This window comes from Panulirus ornatus, chromosome 52 (genome assembly GCF_036320965.1).
Source record: "Panulirus ornatus isolate Po-2019 chromosome 52, ASM3632096v1, whole genome shotgun sequence".
Classification (NCBI taxonomy): domain Eukaryota; kingdom Metazoa; phylum Arthropoda; class Malacostraca; order Decapoda; family Palinuridae; genus Panulirus; species Panulirus ornatus.
In genome coordinates, this window is record NC_092275.1 from 2,363,168 (window position 1) to 2,390,272 (window position 27,105).

Consider the following 27,105-nt stretch of genomic DNA (forward strand, 5'->3'; position numbering starts at 1 on the left):
TTTATCCTTTCAAACACACTTCCAAACTCTGTTACCAACTTCTGCAGTTTCTCACTCAAATCAGCCAACAGTGCTGTATCATCAGCAAACAACAACTGACCTGTGTCCCAGGCCCTCTCATCCCCCATAGACTGCATATTTGCCCACCTCTCCAAGACTTACATTTACCTCTCTCACCATCTCCATCCATAAACAAAATAAAATCTATGGTAACATCACACACCCCTGCTGCAGACCAACTTTCACTTAAAACCACTCACTCTCCTCTCTTCCTCCTCACACATGCCTTACACTCCAGATAAAACTTCTCTGTTTCAAGCAGCTTCCCTCCCACACCATATATTCTTAAGACCTACCACAAAGCATTTCTATCAACCCTATTATATGCCTTCTCCAGATCCATAAAAGCAACATACAAATCCATGTATTTTTTGAAGTATTTCTTATAAACATTCTATAAATCAAACAATTGGGAGGTGAGTTTGAATGGAGAAAAACTGGAGGAAGTGAAGTGTTTTAGATATCTGGGAGTGGATCTGTCAGCGGATGGAACCATGGAAGCGGAAGTGGATCATAGGGTGGGGGAGGGGGCGAAAATTTTGGGAGCCTTGAAAAATGTGTGGAAGTCGAGAACATTATCCCGGAAAGCAAAAATGGGTATGTTTGAAGGAATAGTAGTTCCAACAATGTTGTATGGTTGCGAGGCGTGGGCTATGGATAGAGTTGTGCGCAGGAGGATGGATGTGCTGGAAATGAGATGTTTGAGGACAATGTGTGGTGTGAGGTGGTTTGATCGAGTAAGTAACGTAAGGGTAAGAGAGATGTGTGGAAATGAAAAGAGCGTGGTTGAGAGAGCAGAAGAGGGTGTTTTGAAATGGTTTGGGCACATGGAGAGAATGAGTGAGGAAAGATTGACCAAGAGGATATATGTGTCGGAGGTGGAGGGAACGAGGAGAAGAGGGAGACCAAATTGGAGGTGGAAAGATGGAGTGAAAAGGATTTTGTGTGATCGGGGCCTGAACATGCAGGAGGGTGAAAGGAGGGCAAGGAATAGAGTGAATTGGAGCGATGTGGTATACAGGGGTTGACGTGCTGTCAGTGGATTGAATCAAGGCATGTGAAGCGTCCGGGGTAAACCATGGAAAGCTGTGTAGGTATGTATATTTGCGTGTGTGGACGTGTGTATGTACATGTGTATGGGGGGGGTTGGGCCATTTCTTTCGTCTGTTTCCTTGCGCTACCTCGCAAACGCGGGAGACAGCGACAAAGTATAAAAAAAAAAAAAAAAAAAAAATCAAACACCTGATCCACACATCCTCTACCACTACTGAAAACATACTGCTCCTCTCCATCTGATGCTCTGTACATGTTTTCATCCTTTCAATCAATACCCCTCCCATATAATTTCCCAGGAATACTCAACAAACTTGTACCTCTGCAGTTGGAACACACCTTTATCCACTGCCTTTATACACTGGCACTATACATGCTTTTCACCAATACTCAGGCACTTCATGATCCACACATACATTTATTATCCTTACCAACTTATCAACAACACAGTCACCCACTTTCTTAATAAGTTCAACTGCAATACCATCCACTCCAGCTGCCTTGCCACATCCATCGTATGCAAGGCTTTCACCACCTCTTTTCACCAAACTACTCTCTATGACTCCATCATTTCGTATACCACCACGACCAAAACACCCTACATCCGTCACTCTATCATCACACACACTTAACAATCCTTCAAACCACTCAGTCCATCACTACCTGTTACCACTTCCCCTTTTGCCCCCTTCATCAGTGTTCCCATCTTTTGCACATAATTTTCCTCCTCTCACCTCAACTTTCATTTGACCTTTTTCCAACCCTTGTACCTTCCTCTTGACCTCCTGCCACTTTCTCTTACACATTTTCTAATAATTTCCACACGTTTCCTCTAAATACCATCCACATGCCCCTCTTTTCTCTTTCACTAGCATCTTTATTTCATCCCACCACTGACTACAATTTTTAATCTGCCTACCTCCCACCTTTTGCATGTCACATGCACCTCTTGCACATGCAGTCACTGCTTCCCTAACTACCTCCCACTCCCCTCACTTCATTTACTCTCACCTTTTGCCATTTTAATCTCTATCTCTCTTGGTATTTCTTTTTAAAAGTCTCTTTTTCAAGCTCACTTGTCTTCACCACTCCCTTCTCCCCTCTTCTCCCCAGACTGTTTCCTCTTTTTTGAAAACCTCCACAAATCTTCACCCTCACCGCCATAAGATAGTTATCAGACATCCCACCAGCTGCCCCTCTCAGCACATTTACATCCCGAAGTCTCTAAAACATGCCCATCAATTAATATGTAATCTAATAATGCCTGTTCACCATCTCTTCTACTCACATACATGTACTTGTGTACATGTCTCTCTTTAAACCAGGTATTACCAATCACATCTTTTTTTCAGCACACAACCTCACAAGCCCTTCATAATTTGCATTAACACAAAATACCCCATGTGCCCCAGTTATGTTGGTGAAAGAGAAAGGAGAGGCATTTGGATGATACCTGCAAGAAAGAAGTACACATGACCAGGAGATGTATAACAGAAAGCAGCAGTAGGTCAAGAGGAGGATGCAAGGCTAAAAAAAAATAGGGTAAATGAGAGCTGGTGTGAGAGAGTATCATCAAGCTCGAGGGAGAATAAAAATATGTTTTGGAAGGAGAGAAATATCATGTGTAAGACAAGAGACCAAATGGGAGCATAAGTGAAGGGGCAAGTGTGAAAGTGAGAACAAGTGGTGATGAAATGAGGTGGAGATGGAGTGAGTATTTTAAAGGTTTCTTAAATGTGTTTGATGACAGAGTGGCAAATGTACGGTGTTTTGGTCAGAGAAGTGTGTGAAGTGAGAGGGTCAGGGAGAATGGTTTGGTTAAGAGAGATGGTGAAAGCTTTGCGGAAGATTAAATCTGGCAAGGCGGTGGGTTTCGATAGTACTACAGTTGAATCTATCTATTCTTATGTGTTGTTCATTAGTTGGTAAAGATATTCAATGCATGTACAGATCATGGTGAAATGCCTGAGGATCTAAAGAATATCTATAGTGCCATTGTACAAAGGTAAAGGGGATAAGCTGAGTGTTCAAACTGCAGAGGCACAAGTTTGTTGAGTATTCCTGGCACATTGTATGGGAAGGTATTGATTGAGAGGGAGAAGGCATGTTCAGAGCATCAGATTGAGGAGGATCAATGTAGTTTCAGAAGTGGTATAGGATGTGAGGATCAGGTGTTTGAAGAATATGCCTAAGAAATGCTTAAGAGAAACTGATGGATTTGTATGTGGCATTTATGGATATGGAGAAGGCATATGACACGGTGGATAGGGATGCTTTGTGGAAGGTCTTAACAGTATTCGGTGTGGGAGGTAAGCTGCTAGAAGCAGAGAAGGTTTTATCAAGAGTGTAAGGCATGAGAGTGATTGGTTCCCAGTGAAGTTCTGCATGCGGCAGGAACGTGCGATGTCCCCTTGGTTGTTTAATTTGTTTATGTATGGGGTGCTTAGTGAGGTAAATGCAAGTTCTGGGGAGAGAGGCAAGTATGCAAACCGTTGGGGATGAGAGGGCCTTGGAAAAGTCAGTTTTTTTTGCCGATGATACAGCACTGGTGGCTGATTCGAGTGAAAAACTGAAGGCGTTGGTGACTGAGTATGGAAAAGTGTGTGAAAGGAGAAAGTTCAGAGTAAATATGACTACAAGCTAGATTATTTGGTTCAGTATGGCTATGGGACAAGTTACTTGGAATGCAAGTCAGAACAGAGAAAAATTGGAGGAACTGAAGTGCTTTGAAAATGTGGGAGTGGACTTAGCAACGGATGGAACCAAGGAAGCGGAAGTGAGTCACAGGGTGGAGGAGGGAGCAAAGGTTCTGAGAGTGATGAAGAATGTGTGGAAGGAGAGAAAGTTATCTCAGAGAGCAAAAATAGGTGAGTTTGAAGGAATAGTGGTTCCAACAATGTTATATGGTTATGAGACATGGCCTATAGATAGGGTTGTGTGGAAAAGGGTGGATATGTTGGAAATAAAATGATTGAGGACAATGTGTGGTGCAAAGCGATTGATTGAGTAAGTAATGAAAGGGTAAAAGAGATGTGTGATAATAAAAAGAGTATGGTTAAGAATGCAGAAGAGGGTGTGTTGAAACGGTTTAGACACATGGAGAGAATGAGTGAGGAAAGATTGACCAAAAGGATATATGTGTCAGAGGTGGAGTGAACAAGGAGAAAAGGGAGACCCAATTGGAGTTAAAAGGATGGAGTGAAAACAATTTTGAGTGATCGGGGCCTGAATGTACAGGAGGGTGAGAGAGATACAAGGAATAGAGCAAACTGCAACGATGGGGTATACAGGGGTCAACGTACTGTCAATGGATTGAACAAGGGCATGTGAAATGTCTGGGGTAAACCTTGGAAAGGCCTGCATGGCCTCGATGTGGAGAGGGAGCTGTGGTTTCGGTGCATTACACATAACAGCTAGAGACTATGTGAACGAAAATGGCCTTTTTGTCTTTTCCAGGTGTTACCTCGCTGGTGTGTGTGTGGGGGGATGCTATTTCATGTTTCGCAGGGTGGCGAAGGAAATGGATGAAGGCAGCAAGTATAAATAAGTACATGTGTATGTATGTATATGTATGTATACATTGAAATGTGTTTCCCCCTTTAGAAGTTAAAATACAAGGAGGGGAGGGATTCCAGGACCTTGCTCCAGACCCCTTTAGTCACCTTCTGACTCGCGAGGAATGCGTGGGAAGTATTCTTTCTCCCCTATCCCAAGGGATAACAAGTAGTGGTGATATGAGGAGATGGAATGAGTATGTTTAAGGTTTGTTGAATGTGTTTGATGATAGAGTGGAAGATATAGGGTGTTTTGGTCAAGGTGGTGTGCGAAGTGAGAGGGTCAGGGAGAATGATTTGGGAAACAGAGAAGACGTAGTAAAAGCTTTGTGGAAGATGAAAGCCGGCAAGGCAGCGGTTTTGGATGTCATTGCAGTGGAATTTATTAAAAAAAGGGGTGACCATGTTGTTGACTCGTTGGTAAGGACATGTAATGTATGTATGACTCATGGTGAGGTGCCTGATTGGCGGAATGCGTGCGTAGTGTCACTATACAAAGTAAAAGGGGATAAAAATGAGTGCTCAAATTACAGAGGTATACGTTTGTTGAGTATTCCTGGGAAATTATATGGGAAGGTATTGACTGAGAGGGTGAAAGCATGTACAAAGCATCAGACTGGGGAAGAGCAGTATGGTTTCAGAAGTGGAAGAGGATGTGTGGATCAGGTGTTTGCTTTGAAGAATGTATGTGAGAAATACTTAGAAAGGCAATGGATTTGTATGTAGCATTTATGGATCTGGAGAAGGCATATGATAGAGTTGATAGAGATGCTCTGTGGAAGGTATTAAGAATATATGGTGTGGGAGGCAAGTTGCTAGAGGCACTGAAAACTTTTTATCAAGGATGTAAGTAGGAAGAGAGGAAAGTGATTGGTTCTCAGTGAATGTCGATTTGTGGCAGGGGTGCATGATGTCTCCATGGTTGTTTAATTTGTTAATGGATGGGGTTGTTAGGGAGGTGAATGCAAGAGTTTTGGAAAGAGGGGCAAGTATGCAGTCTGTTGTGAATGAGAGGGCTTGGGAAGTGAGTCAGTTTCTGTTCGCTGATGATACAGCGCTGGTGGCTGAGTCGGGTAAGAAACTGCAGAAGGTAGTGACTGAGTTTGATAAAGTGTGTGAAACAAGAAAGTTAAGAGTAAATGTAAATAAGAGAAAGGTTATTAGGTACAGTAGGGTTGAGGGTCAAGTCAATTGGGAGGTAAGTTTGAATGGAGAAAAACTGGAGGAAGTAAAGTGTTTTAGATATCTGGGAGTGGATCTGGCAGCGGATGGAACCATGGAAGCGGAAGTGGATCATAGGGTGGGGGAGGGGGCGAAAATCCTGGGAGCCTTGAAGAATGTGTGGAAGTCGAGAACATTATCTCGGAAAGCAAAAATGGGTATGTTTGAAGGAATAGTGGTTCCAACAATGTTGTATGGTTACAAGGCATGGGCTATGGATAGAGTTGTGCGCAGGAGGATGGATGTGCTGGAAATGAGATGTTTGAAGACAATGTGTGGTGTGAGGTGGTTTGATCGAGTAAGTAACGTAAGGGTAAGAGAGATGTGTGGAAATAAAAAGAGCGTGGTTGAGAGAGCAGAAGAGGGTGTTTTGAAATGGTTTGGGCACATGGAGAGAATGAGTGAGGAAAGATTGACCAAGAGGATATATGTGTCGGAGGTGGAGGGAACGAGAAGTGGGAGACCAAATTGGAGGTGGAAAGATGGAGTGAAAAAGATTTTGTGTGATCGGGGCCTGAACATGCAGGAGGGTGAAAGGAGGGCAAGGAATAGAGTGCATTGGATCGATGTGGTATACCGGGGTTGACGTGCTGTCAGTGGATTGAATCAGGGCATGTGAAGCGTCTGGGGTAAACCATGGAAAGCTGTGTAGGTATGTATATTTGCGTGTGTGGATGTGTATGTATATACATGTGTATGGGGGTGGGTTGGGCTATTTCTTTCGTCTGTTTCCTTGCGCTTACTCGCAAACGCGGGAGACAGCGACAAAAAAAAAAAAAAAAGAGTTAGGTTATAAGGTACAGTATGGTTGAGGGCCAAGTCAACTGGGAGGTAAGTTTGAATGGAGTAAACCTGGAGGAAGTGAATTGTTTTAGATATCTTGGAGTGGATTTGGCAGCAGATGGAACCATGATAGAGGAAGTGAGTCACAGGGTGGGGGTGAGGGCAAAAGTTCTGAGAGCATTGAAAAATGTGAGGAAGGCAAGAACATTACCTCGGAGAGCAAAAATGGGTGTGTTGGAAGGAACTGTGGTTCCAACAATGTTATATGGTTGCAAGGCGTGGGCTATAGATAGGGTTCTGTGGAGGAGGGTGTATGTGTTGGAAATGAGATGTTTGAGGACAATATGTGGTGTTAGGTGGTTTGATGAGGTAAGTAATGAAAGGGTAAGAGAGGTGTGGTGATAAAAAGAGTGTGGTTCAGAGAGAAGAGGGTGTTTTGAAATGGTTTGGTCACATGGAGAGAATGAGTGAGGAAATATTGACAAAGAGGATATATGTGTCAGAGGTGGAGGGAAGGAGAAGTGGGAGACCAAATTGGAGGTGGAAGGTTGGAGTGAAAAAGATTTTGAGCAATTGGGGCCTGAACATTCAGGCACGTGAAAAGCATGCAAGGAACAGAGTGAATCAGAATGATGTGGTATACCAAGGGTGGCATTATGTCAAAGGATTGAACCAGGGCATGTGAAGCATCTGGGGTAAACCATGGAAAGTTTTGTGGGGCCTGGATGTGGAAATGAAGCTGTGGTTTCGGTGCATTATACATGACACCTAGAGACTAGGTGTGAATAAGTGTGGCCTTTGTTGTCTTTTCCTAGCGCCACCTCGTGCACATGCGGGGAGAGGGGGTTTTCATTTCATGTGTGGCAGGGTGGTAAAAGGAATGAATAAGGGCAGACAGTATGAATTATGTACATGTGCATATAAGTATGTCTGTGTGTGTATATATATGTATACGTTAAGATGTATAGGTATGCATATGTGCATGTGTGGACGTGTATGTATAAACATGTGTATGTGGGTGGGTTGGGCCATTCTTTCGTCTGTTTCCTTGCGCTACCTTTCTAACACGGGAGACAGCGACAAAGAATAATAAATAAATATATAATAATAATAATAATAATAATATTTATTAGGAAATTATTATTAGGAAGAGAGGAAAGTGATTGGTTCTCAGTGAATGTAGGTTTGTGGCAGGGGTGTGTGATGTCTCCATGGTTGTTTAATTTGTTTATGGAAGGGGTTGTTAGGGAGGTGAATGCAAGATTTTGGAAAGAGGGGCAAGTATGCAGTCTGTTGTGGATGAGAGACCTTGGGAACAGAGTCAGTTGTTGTTCGCTGGTGATACAGAGTTGGTGGCTGATTCATGTGAAAAACTGCAGAAGCTGGCAACTGAGTTTGGTAAAGTGTGTGAAAGAAGAAAGCTGAGAGTAAATGTGAATAAGAGCAAGGTTATTACGTACAGTACGGTTGAGGGTAAAGTCAGCTGAGAGGTAAGTTTGAATCGAGAAAAACTGGAGGAAGTGAAGTGTTTTAGATATCTGGGAGTGGATTTGGCAGCGGATGGAACCATGGAAGTGGAAGTGAATCATAGGGTGGGGGAGGGGGCGAAAATTCTGGGAGCCTTGAAGAATGTGTGGAAGTCGAGAACATTATCTCGGAAAGCAAAAATGGGTATGCTTGAAGGAATAGTGGTTCCAACTATGTTGTATGGTTGCGAGGCGTGGGCTATGGATAGAGTTGTGCACAGGAGAGTGGGTGTGCTGGAAATGAGATGTCAGAGGACAATATGTGGTGAGGTGGTTTGATTGAGTACGTAATAATAGGGTAAGAGAGATGTGTGGTAATAAAAAGAGTGTGGTTGAGAGAGCAGAAGAGGGTGTTTTGAAATGGTTTGGTCACATGGAGAGAATGAGTGAGGAAAGATTGACCAAGAGGATATATATGTCTGAGGTGGAGGGAACGAGGAGAAGTGGGAGACCTAATTGGAGGTAGAAAGATGGAGTGAAAAAGATTTTTGAGTGATCGGGGCCTGAACACGCAGGAGGGTGAAAGGCGTGCAAGGAATAGAGTGAATTGGAACGATGTGGTATACTGTGGTCGACGTGCTGTCAATGGACTGAGCCAGGGAATGTGAAGCGTCTGGGGTAAACCATGGAAAGTTCTGTGGGACCTGGATGTGGAAAGGGAGCTGTGGCTTTGGTGCATTATTACATGACAGCTGGAGACTGAGTGTGAACGAATGGGGTCTTTGTTGTCTTCCTAGTGCTACCTCGTGCAAATGAGGGGGGGAGGGGGTTGTTATTACACGTGTGGCGGGGTGGCGATGGGAATGAATAAAGGCAGACAGTATGAGTTATATACATGTGTATATATGTATATGTCTGTGTGTGTATATATATGTATGCGTTGAGATATATAGGTATGTATATTTGCGTGTGTGGACGTGTATGTATATACATGTGTATGTGGGTGGGTTGGGCCACTTTCGTCTGTTTCCTTGCGCTACCTCGCTAATGCAGGAGACAGCGACAAAGCAAAATAAAAATAATAAAAATAATAATAATAATAATAATAATAATAATAATAATAATAATAATAATAATCATCCCTGGGGATAGGGGAGAAAGAATACTTCCCACGCATTCCTCAAGTGTCTTAGAAGGCGACTCAAAGGGGTGGGAACGGGGGGCTAGAAACCCTCCCCTACTTGTATTTTAACTTTCTAGAAGGGGAAACAGAAGAGTCCTCATCCTCCTCGAAGGCTAAGATTGGGGTGTCTAAATGTGTGTGGATGTAACCAAGATGAGGAAAAAGTAGAGATAGGTAGTATGTTTGAGGAAAGGAACCTGGATGTTTTGGCTCTGAGTGAAACGAAGCTCAAGGGTAAAGGGGAAGGGTGGTTTGGGAATGTCTAGGGAGTAAAGTCAGGGGTTAGTGAGAGGAGAAGAGCAAGGGAAGGAGTAGCACTACTCCTGAAACAGGAGTTGTGGGAGTATGTGATAGAGTGTAAAAAAGTAAATTCTAGATTGATATGGGTAAAACTGAAAGTTGATGGAGAGAGATGGATGATTATTGGTGCATATGCACCTGGGCATGAGAAGAAAGATCATGAGAGGCAAGTGTTTTGGGAGCAACTGAATGAGTGTGTTAGTGGTTTTGATGCACAACACCGGGTTAAAGTGATGGGTGATTTGAATGCAAAGGTGAGTAATGTGGCAGTTGAGGGAATAATTGGTATACATGGGGTGTTCAGTGTTGTAAATGGAAATGGTGAAGAGCTTGTAGATTTAAGTTCTGAAAAAGGACTGGTGATTGGGAATACCTGGTTTAAAAAGCGAGATATAGATAAGTATACGTATGTAAGTTTGAACGGAGAAAAACTGGAGGAAGTAAAGTGTTTTAGATATCTGGGAGTGGATCTGGCAGCGGATGGAACCATGGAAGCGGAAGTAGATCATAGGGTGGGGGAGGGGGTGAAAATCCTGGGAGCCTTGAAGAATGTGTGGAAGTCGAGAACATTATCTCGGAAAGCAAAAATGGGTATGTTTGAAGGAATAGTGGTTCCAACAATGTTGTGTGGTTGCGAGGCGTGGGCTATGGATAGAGTTGTGCGCAGGAGGATGGATGTGCTGGAAATGAGATGTTTGAGGACAATGTGTGGTGTGAGGTGGTTTGATCGAGTAAGTAACGTAAGGGTAAGAGAGATGTGTAAAAATAAAAAGAGCGTGGGTGAGAGAGCAGAAGAGGGTGTTTTGAAATGGTTTGGGCACATGGAGAGAATGAGTGAGGAAGGATTGACCAAGAGGATATATGTGTCAGAGGTGGAGGGAACGACGAGAAGTGGGAGACCAAATTGGAGGTGGAAAGATGGAGTGAAAAAGATTTTGTGTGATCAGGGCCTAAACATGCAGGAGGGTGAAAGGAGGGCAAGGAATAGAGTGAATTGGATCGATGTGGTATACCGGGGTTGACGTGCTGTCAGTGGATTGAATCAGGGCATGTGAAGCGTCTGGGGTAAACCATGGAAAGCTGTGTAGGTATGTATATTTGCGTGTGTGGACGTATGTATATACATGTGTATGGGGGTGGGTTGGGCCATTTCTTTCGTCTGTTTCCTTGCGCTACCTCGCAAACGCGGGAGACAGTGACAAAAAAAAAAAAAAAAAAAAACCTAAGTAGGAGAGATGGCCACAGAGCATTATTGGATTACATGTTAATTGATAGGTGCGCAAAAGAGACACTTTTGGATGTTAATGTGTTAAGAGGTGCAACTGGAGGGATGTCTGATGATTATCTTGTGGAGACGAAGGTGAAGATTTGTAGGGGCTTTCAGAAAAGAAGAGAGAATGTTGGGGTGAAGAGAGTGGTGAGAGTAAGTGAGCTTGGGAAGGAGACTTGTGTCAGGAAGTACCAGGAGAGACTGAGTACAGAATGGAAAAAGGTGAGAACAAAGGAGGTAAGGGGAGTGGGGGAGGAATAGGATGTATCAAGGGAAGCAGTGATGGCTTACGCAAAAGATGCTTGTGGCATGAGAAGCATGGGAGGTGGGTTGATTGGAAAGGGTAGTGAGTGGTGGGATGAAGGAATAAGATTATTAGTGAAAGAGGAGAGAGAGGCATTTGGACGATTTTTGCAGGGAAAAAATGCAAATGAGTGGGAGATGTATAAAAGAAAAAGGCAGGAGTTCAAGAGAAAGGTGCAAGAGGTGAAAAAGAGGGCAAATGAGAGTTGGAGTGAGAGAGTATCATTAAATTCTAGAGAGAATAAAAAGATGTTTTGGAAGGAGGTAAATAAAGTGCATAAGACAAGGGAACAAATGGGAACTTCAGTGAAGGGGGCTAATGGGGAGGTGATAACAAGTAGTGGTGATGTGAGAAGATGGAGTGAGTATTTTGAAGGTTCGTTGAATGTGTCTGATGACAGAGTGGCAGATATAGGGTGTTTTGGTCGAGGTGCTGTGCAAAGTGAGAGGGTTAGGGAAAATGATTTGCTAAACAGAGAAGAGGTAGTAAAAGCTTTGCGAAAGATGAAAGCCGGCAAGGCAGCAGGTTTGGATGGTATTGCAGTGGAACTTATTAAAAAAGGATGTGACTGTATTGTTGACTGGTTGGTAAGGTTATTTAATGTATGTATGATTCATGGTGAGGTGCCTGAGGATTGGCGGAATGCTTGTATAGTGCCATTGTACAAAGGCAGAGGGGATAAGAGTGAGTGCTCAAATTACAGAGGTATAAGTTTGTTGAGTATTCCTGGTAAATTATATGGGAGGGAATTGATTGAGAGGGTGAAGGCATGTACAGAGCATCAGATTGGGGAAGAGCAGTGTGGTTTCAGAAGTGGTAGAGGATGTGTGGATCAGGTGTTTGCTTTGAAGAATGTATGTGAGAAATACTTAGAAAAGCAAATGGATTTGTATGTAGCATTTATGGATCTGGAAAAGGCATATGACAGAGTTAATAAAGATGCTCTGTGGAAGGTATCAAGAATATATGGTGTGAGAGGCAAGTTGTTAGAAGCAGTGAAAAGTTTTTATCGAGGATGTAAGGCATGAGTATGTGTAGGAAGAGAGGAAAGTGATTGGTTCTCAGTGGATGAAGGTTTGTGGCAGGGGTGTGTGATGTCTCCATGGCTGTTTAATTTGTTAATGGATCGGGTTGTTAGGGAGGTGAATGCAAGAGTTTTGGAGAGAGGGGCAAGTATGCAGTCTGTTCTGGATGAGAGAGCTTGGGAAGTGAGTCAGTTGTTGTTCGCTGATGATACAGTGCTGGTGGCTGATTCATGTGAGAAACTGCAGAAGCTGGTGACTGAGTTTGGTAAAGTGTGTGAAAGAAGAAAGTTAAGAGTAAATGTGAATAACAGCAAGGTTATTAGGTACAGTAGGGTTGAGGGTCAAGTCAATGGGAGGTAAGTCTGAATGGAGAAAAACCGGAGGAAGTGAAGTGTTTTAGATATCTGGGAGTGGATCTGGCAGCGGATGGAACCATGGAAGCGGAAATGAATCATAGGGTGGGGGAGGGGCAAAAGTTCTGGAAGCCTTGAAGAATGTTTGGAAGTCGAGAACAGTATCTCCGAAAGCAAAAATGGGTATGTTTGAAGGAATAGTGGTTCCAACAATGTTGTATGGTTGCGAGACATGGGCTATGGATAGAGTTGTGCGCAGGAGGGTGGATGTGCTGGAAATGAGATGTTTGAGGACAATATGTGGTGTGAGGTGGTTTGATCGAGTAAGTAATGTAAGGGTAAGAGAGATGTGTGGAATAAAAAGAGTGTGGTTGAGAGAGCAGAAAAGGGTGTTTTGAAATGGTTTGGTCACATGGAGAGAATGAGTGAGGAAAGATTGACCAAGAGGATATATGTGTCAGAGGTGGAGGGAACGAGAAGAAGTGGGAGACCAAATTGGAGGTGGAAAGATGGAGTGAAAAAGATTTTGAGTGATCGGGGCCTGAACATGCAGGAGGGTGAAAGACGTGCAAGGAATAGAGTGAATTGGAACGATGTGGTATACCGTGGTCGATGTGCTGTCAATGGATTGAACCAGGGCATGTGAAGCTTTTGGGTAAACCATGGAAAGTCCTGTGGGGCCTGGATGTGGAAAGGGAGCTGTGGTTTCAGTGCATTATTACCTGACATCTAGAGACTGGGTGTGAACGAATGGGGCCTTTGTTGTCTTTTCCTAGCGCTACCTCGCACACATGTGGGGGAGGGGTTGTTATTCCATGTGTGGCGTAGTGGCAATGGGAATAAATAAAGGCAGACAGTATGAATTATGTACATGTGTATATATGTATATGTCTGTGTGTGTATATATATGTGTACATTGAGATGTATACATATGTATATTTGCGTGTGTGGACGTGAGTATATATATACATGTGTATGTGGGTGGGTTGGGCCATTCTTTCCTCTGTTTCCTTGCGCTACCTCGCTAACACGGGAGACAGCGACAAAGCAAAATAAATAAATATAAAATAAAATAAATGATAATAACCATCTTGCTACATGGGGAAACAGAAGGAGTCACGCGGGGAGAGCTCATCCTACTCGAAGGCTCCAACTGGGGTGTCTAAATGAGTTTATGTAACCAAAATGAGAAAAAAGGAGGGATAGGTAGTATGTTTGAGGAAAGAAACCTGGATGTTTTGGCTCTGAGTGAAACAAAGATCAAGGGTAAAGGGGGAGAGTGGTTTGGGAATGTTTTGGGAGTAAAGTCAGGGGTTGGTGAGAGGACAAGAGCAAAGGAGCAGCACTATTCCTGAAGCAGGAGTTGTGGGAGTATGTGATAGAGTGTAAGAGAGTAAACTCTAGACTGATATGGGTAAAACTGAAAGTGGATGGTGAAAGATAGGTGATTATTGGTGCCCATGTACCTGGGCATGAGAAGAAAGATCATGAGAGGCAAGTGTTTTGGGAGCAGGTGAGTGAGTGTGTTAGAAGTTTTGATGCACGAGATCAGGTTATAATAATGGGTGATTTGAATGCAAAGGTGAGTAATGGGGCAGTTGAGGGAATAAGTGGTGTACATGGGGTGTTCAGTGTTGTAAATGGAAATGGCGAAGAGCTTGTAGATCTGAGTGTTGAAAGAGGACTAATGATTGGGAATACCTGGTTTAAAGAGAGAGATATACACAAGTATAAGTATGTGAGTTGGAGAGATGGGCAGAGGGCATTACTCGATTATGTGTTAATTGATAGGTGTGCAAAAGTGAATTTTGGATGTTAATGTGCTGATCACAATCTTGTGGAGGCGAAGGTTAATATTTGTAGAGGCTTTCAGAAAAGAAGAAAGTTGGGGAGAAGAGAGTGTTGAAAATAAGTGAGCTTGGAAAGGAGACTGTGTGAGGAAATACCAGGAGAGACTGAGTGCAGAATGGCAAAATGTGAGAACAAATGATGTGAAGGGAGTGGGGGAGGAATGAGATGTATTTAGGGAAGCAGTGATGACTTTTGAAAAAGATGCTTGTGGCATGACAAAGGTGGGAGGTGGGTAGATTAGAAAGGGTTGTGAAGGGTGGCATGAAAAAGTAAGATTGTTAGTAAAAGGGATGAGGGAGGCGTTTGAACAATTTCTGCAGGGAAGTTTTGCAAATGGCTGGGAAAGGTATAAAAGAAAGCAGCAGGAGGTCAAGAGAAAGGTACACGAGGTGAAAAAGAGGGCAAATGAGAGTTGGGGTGAAAGAGTGGTCAAGAGAAAGGTATGAGGTGAAAAAGAGGGCAAATGAGAGTTGGGGTGAGAGAGTATCATTAAATTTTAGGGGGAATAAAAAGATGTTTTGGAAGGAGATAAATAAACTGCATAAGAAAAGAGAACAAATGGGAACATTGGTGAAGGAAGCAAATCAGGAGGTAATAACAAGGAGTGATGAAGTGAGGAGGAGATGGAGTGAATATTTTGAAGGTTTGTTGAATGTGTTTGATGATAAAGTTGTAGATATAGGGTATTTTGGTTGAGGCGGATTTGGTTGAGGTGGACTGCAAAGTGAGAGGGTCAGGGATATGATTTGGTGAACAGAGAAAAGGTAGTGAAAGCTTTGCTTAAGATGAAAGCCAGCAAGGTGGCAGGTTTGGATGGTACTGCAGTGGAATTTATTAAAAAAAAAAGGCTGACTGTGTTGTTGATTGGTTGGTAAGGATACTCAATGTATGTATGGATCATGGTGAAGTGGCTGAGGATTGGCGGAATGCTTGCATAGTGCCACTGTACAAAGGCAAAGGGGATAAAGGTGAGTGTTCAAACTACAGACGCATAAGTTTGTTGAGTATTCGTGGGAAATTATATCGGAGGGTATTGATTGAAAGGGTGAAGGCATGTACAGAGCATCAGCTTGGGTAAGAGCAGTGTGGTTTCAGAAGTGATAGATGATGTGTGGATAAGGTGTTTGCTTTGAAGAATGTATGTGAGAAATACTTAGAAAAACAGATGGATTTGTACACAGCATTTATGCATCTGGAGAAGGCATATGATAGGGTGGACAGAGATGCTTAGTGGAAGGTTTTAAGAGTATATGGTGTGGGAAGTAAGTTGCTAGAAGCAGTGAAAAGTTTTTACCAAGGATGTAAGGCATGTGTACGAGTAGGAAGAGAGGAAAGTGATTGGATCCCAGTGAATGTTGGTTAGTGACAGGGGTGCATGATGTCTCCATGGTTGTTTAATTTGTTTATGGATGGGGTGGTTCTGGGATTGTTGAAGAATGTGTGGAAGGCGAGAACGCTATCTCGGAGTGTCCCTTAACCCTGCTGAATCTAATAACCTTGCTTTTATTCACATTCACTCTCAACTTTCTCCTTTCACACACTCTTACAAACTCAGTCACTAGCATCAGCAGTTTCTTGCTCAGATCAGCCACAAATGCTGTAAAATCAGCTAACAATTAACTCACTACCCAGGCCCTCTCATCCCCAACAAACCGCATACTTGCCCCTCTCTCCAGAACTCTTGCATTTACCTCCCTCACAACCCCATCCATAAACAAATTCAACAACCATGGGGACATACACACCCCTGCCACAGACCAACCTTCGTTTGGAGCCATTCACTCTCCTCTCTACCTACTCGTACACACATCTCACACCCTTGATAAAAACTAATCTGTTTCAGGCAACTTCCCTCCCACACCATATATTCTTAAGACCTTCCACAAATCATCTCTATCAACCCAATCACATACATTCTATAGATCCATAAATGCCACATACAAATCCATATGCTTTTCTAAGTATTTCCCATACACATTCTTCAGAGCAAACACCTGATCCACACATCCTCTACCACTTCTGAAACCACCCTGATCTTCCCCAACTCGTACACACATCTCACACCCTTGATAAAAACTAATCTGTTTCAGGCAACTTCCCTCCCACACCATATATTCTTAAGACCTTCCACAAAGCATCTCTATCAACCCAATCACATACATTCTATAGATCCATAAATGCCACATGCAAATCCATATGCTTTTCTAAGTATTTCCCATACACATTCTTCAGAGCAAACACCTGATCCACACATCCTCTACCACTTCTGAAACCACCCTGATCTTCCCCAACCTGATTCTCTCTATATGCCGTCATCCTCTCAACCAATACCCTCCCATACAACTTACCAGGTATACTCAATGAACTTATACCTCTGTACTTTGAACACTCACCTTTATCCCCTTTGCATTTATACAAAGGCAAAGGGGACAGTACTTCTGTTAAAAGTATTCATCATTTTTTGGGTTGATATGGTAAACAGTAATTCATTCATACTATATAAGTACTTTTGTCTATAGTTATCTTCAGTAGGTTTTTACCTAATGCTTGAACTAAAACTTTTTTTATAATTTCATTATCATACTTATTCACCATCTCCTGCGTTTGCGAGGTAGAGTAAACAGATGAAAGAATGGCCCAACCCACCCACATACACATGTATATAAATAAACACCCACACACGCACATATACATACCTATACATTTCAACGTATACATACATATACATACGCAGACATATACATATATACACATGTACACACTCAAACTTGCTGCTCCCATCCATTCCCATCACCACCCCACCACACATGAAACAGCACCCCCCTCCCCTTGCCTGTGTGCAAGGAAGAGCTAGGAAAAGACAACAAAAGCCACATTCGTTCACACTCAGTCTCTAGCTGACGTGTAATGCACTGAAACCACAGCTCCCTTTCCACATCCAGGCCCCACAAAGCCTTCCATGGTTTATCCCAGATGCTTCACATGCCCTGGTTCAATCCACTGACAGCACATCGACCCCAGTATACCACATCGTTCCAATTTACTCTATTCCTTGCATGCCTTTCATCCTCCTGTATGTTCAGGCCCCAATCACTCAAAATCTTTTTCACTCCATCCCTCCACCTCCAAATTTGGTCTCCCGCTACTCCTCGTTACCTCCAACTCTGACACGTATATCCTCTTGGTCAATCTTTCCTCACTCATTCTCTCCATGTAGCCAAACCATTTCAATACACCCTCTTCTGCACTCTCAACCACACTCTTTTTATTACCACACATCTCTCTTACCCTTTCATTACTTACTCGATCAAACCACCTCACACCACATATTGTCCTCAAACATTTCATTTCCAATACATCCACCCTCCTCCGCATAACCCTATCTACAGCCCACACCTCACAACCATAAAACATTGTTGGAACTACTATTATTTCAAACATACCCATTTTTGCTCTCTGAGATAACGTTCTCGCCTTCCACACATTCTTCAACGCTCCCAGAACCTTCACCCCCTCCCCCACCCTGTGACTCACTTTCACTTCCATGGTTCCATTCACTGCTATATCCACTCCCAGATATCTAAAACACTTCACTTCCTCCAGTTTTTCTCCATTCATACTTTTTTTTTCATACTATTCGCCATTTCCCGCGTTAGCAAGGTAGCGTTAAGAACAGAGGACTGGACCTTTGAGGGAATATCCTCACCTGGCCCCCTTCTCTGTTCCTTCTTTTGGAAAATTAAAAAAAAAAACTTACCTCCCAATTAACTTGTCCCTCAACCCTACTGAACCTAATAACCTTGCTCTTATCCACAGCTTTCTTCTTTTACACACTTTACCAAGCTCAGTCACCAACTTCTGTAGTTTCTCACATGAATCAGCCACCAGCGCTGTATCATCAGCGAACAACAACTGACTCACGCCCCAAGCCCTCTCATCCACAACAGACTGCATACTTGCCCCTCTCTTCAAAACTCTTACACTCACCTCCCTAATAACCTCATCCATAAACAAATTAAACAACCATGGAGACATCACACACCCCTGCTGCAAAGCGGCATTCACTGGGAACCAATCACTTTCCTCTCTTCCTACTCATACACATGCCTTACATCCTTGATAAAAACTTTTCTCTGCTTCAAGCAACTTACCTCCCATACCATATACTCTTAATATCTTCCACACAGCATATCAACTCTATCATATGCCTTCTCCAGATCCATAAATGCTACATACAAATTCATCTGTTTTTCTAAGTATCTCTCACATACATTCTTCAAAGCAAACACCTGATCCACACATCCTCTACCACTTCTGAAACCATACTGCTCTTCCCCAATCTGATGCTCTGTACATGCCTTTACCCTCTCAATCAACAAAAACTTATCTACATATATAGAAAGAATAAACAACAAACCTCATCTAGCCTATCCCATAGTACTAAAGAAATACATCTAACAAACTAGTAGATGCCTGTCTATTGTTTTCTGTATGCGTTGTATATAATTTTCATCTATCATTCCATTTCTCTGATGCCCATTCCCTCCAGGAGCTCCCTGAAGGAGGTGGCCATGGCAAAAGAGTCCTCATAACTGGTGAACCCTAGTGCTGCTTCTTAGCCTTCAGTGCTTCACCGTTAACAGGCCACTGGCAATGGGCAACTCTAGCACAGTGTTTCCAAAGGCTGCTAGTTAATATTCCCACCAACTTCTCCCTAATGTGTCTACCTAAAGTTTCTGTCTAGACAAAACTTCTCTCACTAAGCTCATTCTTTGTTACTCTAGATTTTCCTGTGGCGAGCACTATACAATAGCCTTGCCTTTTGGCAAAATGGTTGGAGGAATAGAGTAATTAGGTAGGAACATCAGACAGGAGCATTTGTTAGTAGTAGGAGGAAGGAAAAGCAGAGATCATATTTTGTAGACTGGATATCAGCAGTCCATGTGTGGGTGATGCATAAAGAAAAGACAGCTACCTAGGTCAGAGGAGTGCAACTTGACAACCACTTAAGTGCTGGCTCACTATGCACCTGTCACTAACCCTGTATACATCCAGTTAAGTAGGATAATGTTATTTGGTACATTACTTGTATCATTTACACAAAAACTTTTCCCCACATTCCCCAACCCCTTATCTACATGGAAATGGATGTCATGATATAGTGTAGTTCAATACAGCATGAACTTTTTTGGTGCCTATCTCATGCTATATCATGACACTACTGTACTTAAAATAAATCTAATGTGTGTACATACCAAAATTTACCTTTACTGGAACAGGGGCCTTAGGGACTAAAGCTGCACCGTGCTTTTTAGTAAACAAAGCTAGACATTCCTGCACACTTTTCTGGTGCCTATCTCATGCTGTGTCATGACACTACTGTTCTTAAAAAATCTAATTTTTTGGTACATACCTAAATGAACATAACTTTACCTTTATTGGAACAGGCTGCCCAAAAGGGGCCTTAGGGACTAAAGCTGCACCCTGCTTTTTATTAAACAAAGCTAGACGTTCCTGCACACTCATCTCTGCTGGGTCTTTTTGTGGTTCACGTCCACCTGTAACCAAATAAAAATTCATGCATATGATTCATTTGAAGTAAAGAATGCTCAGTCATGTACTTTGAAAAAATCTATATAAACTTTTACTAACTTTCTACTGATCTGTAATCTCTCACCCTGGTCCTCATCACTATCAGCCATACAGAGGGACCAGCTAGCAAAAGTGCAGAAAAGATCATGCAGATTCATCCTGGAACCATCTTACACAATGTATCAAGAGGCCCTCAACTTGCTGAACATGCCCACCCTCTACAATTAACACAGCAGTCTGGCAATAAATTGATGATACGCTCGTCACAGAGACCTTCCTCCACCTAGCGCTGCCCCACTCCCATGGGTTGCCATTCCTTACCACAATCAACTTGTACCAATCAGAGCTCAAACACACTGATATAAGAACAGTCTTACATCTACCACTGTGAACATCTCAAACAATCTATGAACGAGTGCAAAGCTAAGCAAGTAAACATCTCAGCTTTCTTTAAGCTAGGCTGTGTGGAATGTTAACTTAATGTTCAAATAAGTACAAAACATATAATCCAGAGGATTCACTCTTTAAACTTTTCTGTAGATCTGTAACCCTGGCTATATAGGTTTATCTTCCCCATATGCTTTTCCAAAGCATGGGAATATCTAACCCACCTTGATCTTAAGTTCTTTTATGATTAGTTAAGTAGTTACTATCAAAACTTCCCAGTTTTGTTACACATATCTGCAATAACTCAACTGTGCATTTTCAGCAGACTGAGTGCTTGATTTCAACAAAGCATTATTCATTCATTTATCTAAGTTAATCATCACTAATATGCACATGGCAGTTAATCAGGGTTATGGACTGAGAGAGTTGTAGAGGATGATGTATGATGAATGATCCAAAAGTGTTTTCACACTGAAAAAACAATAGCCCCAACTCTCTCTCTCTCTCTCTCTCTCTCTCTCTCTCTCTCTCTCTCTCTCTCTCTCTCTCTCTCTCTCTCTCTTTTTTGGGGGGCATTGAAAGCATCCCCATGCAAAACCCCTTCAGCTTGAGTATGAATGGAAGGTAACTGAAAACTTAAATGGACGTGCAATGAATGTAGGAATGCAGTAATGTGTGAATGAGGTGTTTACAATGTTTAGAGAAATACTATTAAAGGTTGTAAAATCACAAATTGGAAACAAGATAGCGAGATACCGGAATAAAAAGGGTGGACAAAAGAAATTAGAAATGCTGTGGAAAAGAAGAAAAAGGCATATGGTACACTGCTTGATAGGAATGTACCAGTGGAAGTTCAGTAGAGGAGGAGGGGAGAATACAAAATATGTAAGTGGAATGTTAAGAAGCTGATAAAGGAAAGCAATGAAAGAGTAGATGAAGATTCTGAAAGGAAATTATACATAAAGTTTTGGGATAATAAGAAACTATACTGGGAGGTGAAAAAGGAGAAGGTGAGTGCAACAGTGAAGATGATGCTAGAAGTAAGGAAGGGGAGTTGCTGAATCAAAAGGACAAATGTGAAAGAAAGATGGGAAGAAAGGGGGGCAGCATCTGTTATATGTATGGGTATGGAGGATAGAAAGCAAAGGATACAGGTGCAAGGGTGTATAGCATAAAAGGGAGGTAAGAAGGGTAAAATGAGGCTGAAGCTATGAAAGGCACCTGGAGTAGATGGATTACAGCTAAAATGCTGAAGTATGGAAGAGAAAGGGTCATAGAGTGGATGCATCTTACATGTAATTTAACATGGAAACAAAGTTGTGCCTCAAGATTGGGTGAAAGCTATCACTGTTCCTCTGTTCAAAGGAAAAGGTGCATAGGATGTATATAGCAATTATAGGGGAATAAGTCTATTAAGTACACCAAGAAAAGTTCTTTCTTTTTCTTTCGTACTATTCGCCATTTCCCGTGTTAGCGAGGTAGCGTTAAGAACAGAGGACTGGGCCTTTGAGGGAATATCCTCACCTGGCCCCCTTCTCTGTTCCTTCTTTTGGAAAATTGAAAAAAACGAGAGGGGAGGATTTCCAGCCACCCGCTCCCTCCCCTTTTAGTCGCCTTCTACGACACGCAGGGAATACGTGGGAAGTATTCTTTCTCCCCTATCCCCAGGGATAACCAAGAAAAGTGTATGCAAGAATATTAACTGGCAGAATGATGGAAGTGACTGAATGCAGAATAAGTGAAGAGCAAGAGGGTTTTTGGAAAGGTAGGGGATGTGTGTATCAGATTTTTGTTGCAAAAATGACCATGGAAAAATGTTTAGCGAAAGGGAAGAAGTTGCATGCAGCTTTTATGGACATGGAGACAGCGTATGAAAGAGTGGAATGGAATGCTTTGTGGGATGTGTTACAGATATATGGTATAGCGAGACAAGTGTTAAATGGTGTGTAAGAATGCTATACAGGAACAAGTGCGCGTGTGAGACTGGATGGAGAGTTGAGCTAAAGTTTTGAGATACATGAAGGTGTGAGGCAGGGCTATGCGATGTCATCAAGGCTTTTTAAATAAATATTTACCTATTTATTATACTTTGTCGCTGTCTCCCTCATTAGCGAGGTAGTGCAAGGAAACAGGCGAAAAAATGGCCCAACCCACCCACATACACATGTATATATATACAAGACCACAAACGCACATATACATACCTATACATCTCAACGTATACATATATATACACACACAGACATATACATATATACATATGAAAATAATTCATATTGCCTGCCCTTATTCATTCCCGTCGCCACCCCGCCACACATGAAATGACAACCCCCTCCCCCTGCATGTGTGCGGAGTAGGGCTAGGAAAAGGCAACAAATGCCACATTCGTTCACACTCAGTCTCTAGCTGTCATGTATAATGCACCCAAGTCACAGCTACCTTTCCACATCCAGGCCCCACAAAACTTTCCTTGGTTTACCCCAGATGCTTTATGTGCCCTGGTTCAATCCACTGACAGCACGTCGACCCCGGTATACCACATTGTTCCAATTCACTCTATTCCTTGCATGCCTTTCACCCTCCTGCATGTTCAGGTCCCGATCACTCAAAATCTTTAACACTTCATCTTTCCACCTCATATTTGGTCTCCCACATCTCATTCCCTCCACCTGACATATATATCCTCTTTGTCAATCTTTCCTCAATCATTCTCTCCATGTGACCAAATCATTTCAAAACACCCTCTTCTGCTCTCTCAACCACACACTTTTTATTACCAGACATCTCTCTTACCCTTACATTACTTACTCGATCAAACCACCTCACACCACATATTGTGCTCAAACATCTCATTTCCAACACATCCACCCTCCTCCGCACAACTCTATAGCTCATGCCTCACAACCATATAACATTGTTAGAACCACAATTCCTTCAAACATACCCATTTTTGCTCTCTGAGATAACGTTTTCGATTTCCACACATATTTCAACACTCCCAGAACTTTCGCCTCCTCCCCCACCCTATGATTCACTTCCACTTCCATGGATCTATCCGCTGCCAAATCCACTCAAAGATATCTAAAACTCTACACTTCCTCCAGTTTTTCTCTATTCAAACTTACCTCCCAACTGACTTGTCCCTCAACCCTACTGTACCTAATAACCATGCTCTTATTCACATTTACTCTCAGCTTTCTTCTTTCACTAATTTTATTAAACTCAGTCGCCAACTTCTACAGTTTCTCACCCGAATCAGCCACCAGTGCTGTATCATCAGCGAGCAACAACTGAATCACTTCCCAAGCCCTCTCATCCACAACACTGCATACTTGCCCCTCTTTCCAAAACTCTTGCATTCACCTCCCTAACAACTCCATCCATAAACAAATCAAACAACCACAAAGACATCACACACCCCTGCCGCAACCCAACAGTCACTGAGAATCAATCACTTTCCTCTCTTCCTACACGTACTCATGTCTTACATCCTCAATAAAAACTTTTCACTGCTTCTAACAACTTACCTCCCACACCATATATTCTTAATACCTGCCACAGAGCATCTCTATCAACTCTATCATGGGTTCTCCAGATCCATAAATGCTACATACAAATCCATTTCCTTTTCTAGTATTTCTCACATACATTTTACAAAGCAAACACCTGATCCAAACATCCTCTACCACTTCTGAAACCACACTGCTCTTCCCCAGTCTGATGCCTGTACATGCCTTCACCCTCTCAATCAATACCCTCCCATATAATTTCCAAGGAGTACTCAACAACATTATACCTCTGTAATTTAAGCACTCCCTCTTATCCCCTTTGCCTTTGTACAATGGCACTATGCAAGCATTCCGCCAGTCCTCAGGCACCTCAACATGAGTCATACATACATTAAATAACCTTACCAACCAGTCAACAATACAGTCACCCCCTTTTCTAATAAATTCCACTGCAATACCATCCAAACCCACTTCCTTGCCGGCTTTCATCTTCCACAAAGCTTTTACTACCTCTTCTCTGTTTACCAAATCATTTTCCCTGCTCTTCCCCAGTCTGATGCCTGTACATGCCTTCACCCTCTCAATCAATACCCTCCCATATAATTTCCAAGGAGTACTCAACAAACTTATACCTCTGTAATTTAAGCACTCCCTCTTATCCCCTTTGCCTTTGTACAATGGCACTATGCAAGCATTCTGCCAGTCCTCAGGCACCTCAAAATGAGTCATACATACATTAAATAACCTTACCACCCAGTCAACAATACAGTCACCCCCTTTTCTAATAAATTCCACTGCAATACCATCCAAACCCACTTCCTTACCGGCTTTCATCTTCCACAAAGCTTTTACTACCTCTTCTCTGTTTACCAAATCATTTTCCCTAATCCTCTCACTTTGCACACCACCTCGACCAAAACACCCTATATCTGCCACTCTATCATCAAGCAAATTCAACAAACCTTCAAAATACTCACTCCATCTCCATCTCATATCACAACTACTTGTTATCACCTCCCCATTAGCCTCCTTCACTGATGTTCCCATTAGTTCCCTTGTCTTACGCACTTTATTTACTTCCTTCCAAACACATCTCTTTATTCTCCCTAATATTTAATGATACTCTCTCACCCCAACTCTCATTTGCCCTCTTTTTTGCCTCTTGCACCTTTGTATTGACCTCCTGCCTCTTTCTTTTATACATCTCCCACTCATTTGCATTATTTCCCTGCAAAAATTGTCCAAATGCCTCTCTCTTCTATTTCACTAATAATCTTACCTCTTCATCCCACCACTCACCACCCTTTCTAATCTGCCCACTTCCCACACTTCTCATGCCACAAGCATCTTCTGAGGAAGCCATCACTGCTTTCCTAAATACATCACATTCCACACCCACTCCCCTTACATCCTTTGTTCTCACATTTTTCCATTCTGTACTCAGTCTCTCCTAGCACTTCCTCACACAAGTCTCCTTCCTAAACTCACTTATTCTCACCACTCTCTTCACCCTAACATTCTCCTTTCTTTTCTAAAAACCTCTAAAAATCTTCACCTTAGCCTCCACAAGATAATCTTGTGACATCCCTCCAGTTGCACCTCTCAGCACATTAACACCCAAAAGTCTCTCTTTCGTGCACCTATCAATTAACACGTAATCCAACAACGCTCTCTGGCCATCTCTCCTACTTACATATGTATACTTATGTATATTTCTCTTTAAACCAAGTATTCCCAACCACCAGTCCTTTTTCAGCAAATAAATCTACAAGCTCTTCGCCATTTCCATTTACAACACTGAACACCCTATGTATACCAATTATTCCCTCAACTACCACATTACTCACCTTTGCATTCAAATCACCCATCACTATAACCGGGTATCGTGCATAAAAACTACTAATGCACTCACTCAGCTGCTCCCAAAACACTTGCCTCTCATGATCTTTCTTATGCCCAAGTGCATATGCACCAATAATCACCCATCTCTCTCCATCCACTTTCAGTTATACCTATATCAATCTAGAGTTTACTTTCTTACACTCTATCACATGCTCCCACCACTCCTGTTTCAGGAGTAGTGCTACTCCTTTCCTAGCTCTCGCCCTCTCACTAACCCCTGACTTTACTCCCAAGACATTCCCAAACCACTCTTTCCCCTTTACCCTTGAGATTTATTCCTTTCCTCAAACATACTACCTATCTCTCCTTTTCTCTCATCTTGGTTACATCCACACACATTTAGACACCCCAAATAATATATATTCATCTTATATATTATATTTATTATACTTTGTCGCTGTCTCCCGCGTTTGCAAGGTAGCACAAGGAAACAGACGAAAGAAATGGCCCAACCCCCCCCCCCATACACATGTATATACATACGTCCACACACGCAAATATACATACCTACACAGCTATCCATGGTTTACCCCAGACGCTTCACATGCCTTGATTCAATCCACTGACAGCACGTCAACCCCGGTATACCACATCGCTCCAATTCACTCTCTTCCTTGCCCTCCTTTCACCCTCCTGCATGTTCAGGCCCCGATCACACAAAATCTTTTTCACTCCATCTTTCCACCTCCAATTTGGTCTCCCTCTTCTCCTCGTTCCCTCCACCTCCGACACATATATCCTCTTGGTCAATCTTTCCTCACTCATTCTCTCCATGTGCCCAAACCACTTCAAAACACCCTCTTCTGCTCTCTCAACCACGCTCTTTTTATTTCCACACATCTCTCTTACCCTTACGTTACTCACTCGATCAAACCACCTCACACCACACATTGTCCTCAAACATCTCATTTCCAGCACATCCATCCTCCTGCGCACAACTCTATCCATAGCCCACGCCTCGCAACCATACAACATTGTTGGAACCACTATTCCTTCAAACATACCCATTTTTGCTTTCCGAGATAATGTTCCCGACTTCCACACATTCTTCAAGGCCCCCAGAATTTTCGCCCCCTCCCCCACCCTATGATCCACTTCCGCTTCCATGGTTCCATCCGCTGCCAGATCCACTCCCAGATATCTAAAACACTTCACTTCCTCCAGTTTTTCTCCATTCAAACTCACCTCCCAATTGACTTGACCCTCAACCCTACTGTACCTAATAACCTTGCTCTTATTCACATTTACTCTTAACTTTCTTCTTCCACACACTTTACTAAACTCAGTCACCA

General features: G+C 42.6%; 1 protein-coding gene across 1 annotated transcript in view; it reads right to left on the minus strand.

Annotated features, from left to right (window-relative positions):
* LOC139764996 (uncharacterized) overlaps positions 1–27,105 on the minus strand; it is a 313,325-nt gene that overhangs the window by 209,151 nt on the left and 77,069 nt on the right. Inside the window, exon 8 of the mRNA XM_071692047.1 lies at positions 19,857–19,981. Within this exon, the coding sequence (XP_071548148.1) occupies positions 19,857–19,981 (125 nt within the window). The remainder of the gene's footprint in view (positions 1–19,856; positions 19,982–27,105) is intronic.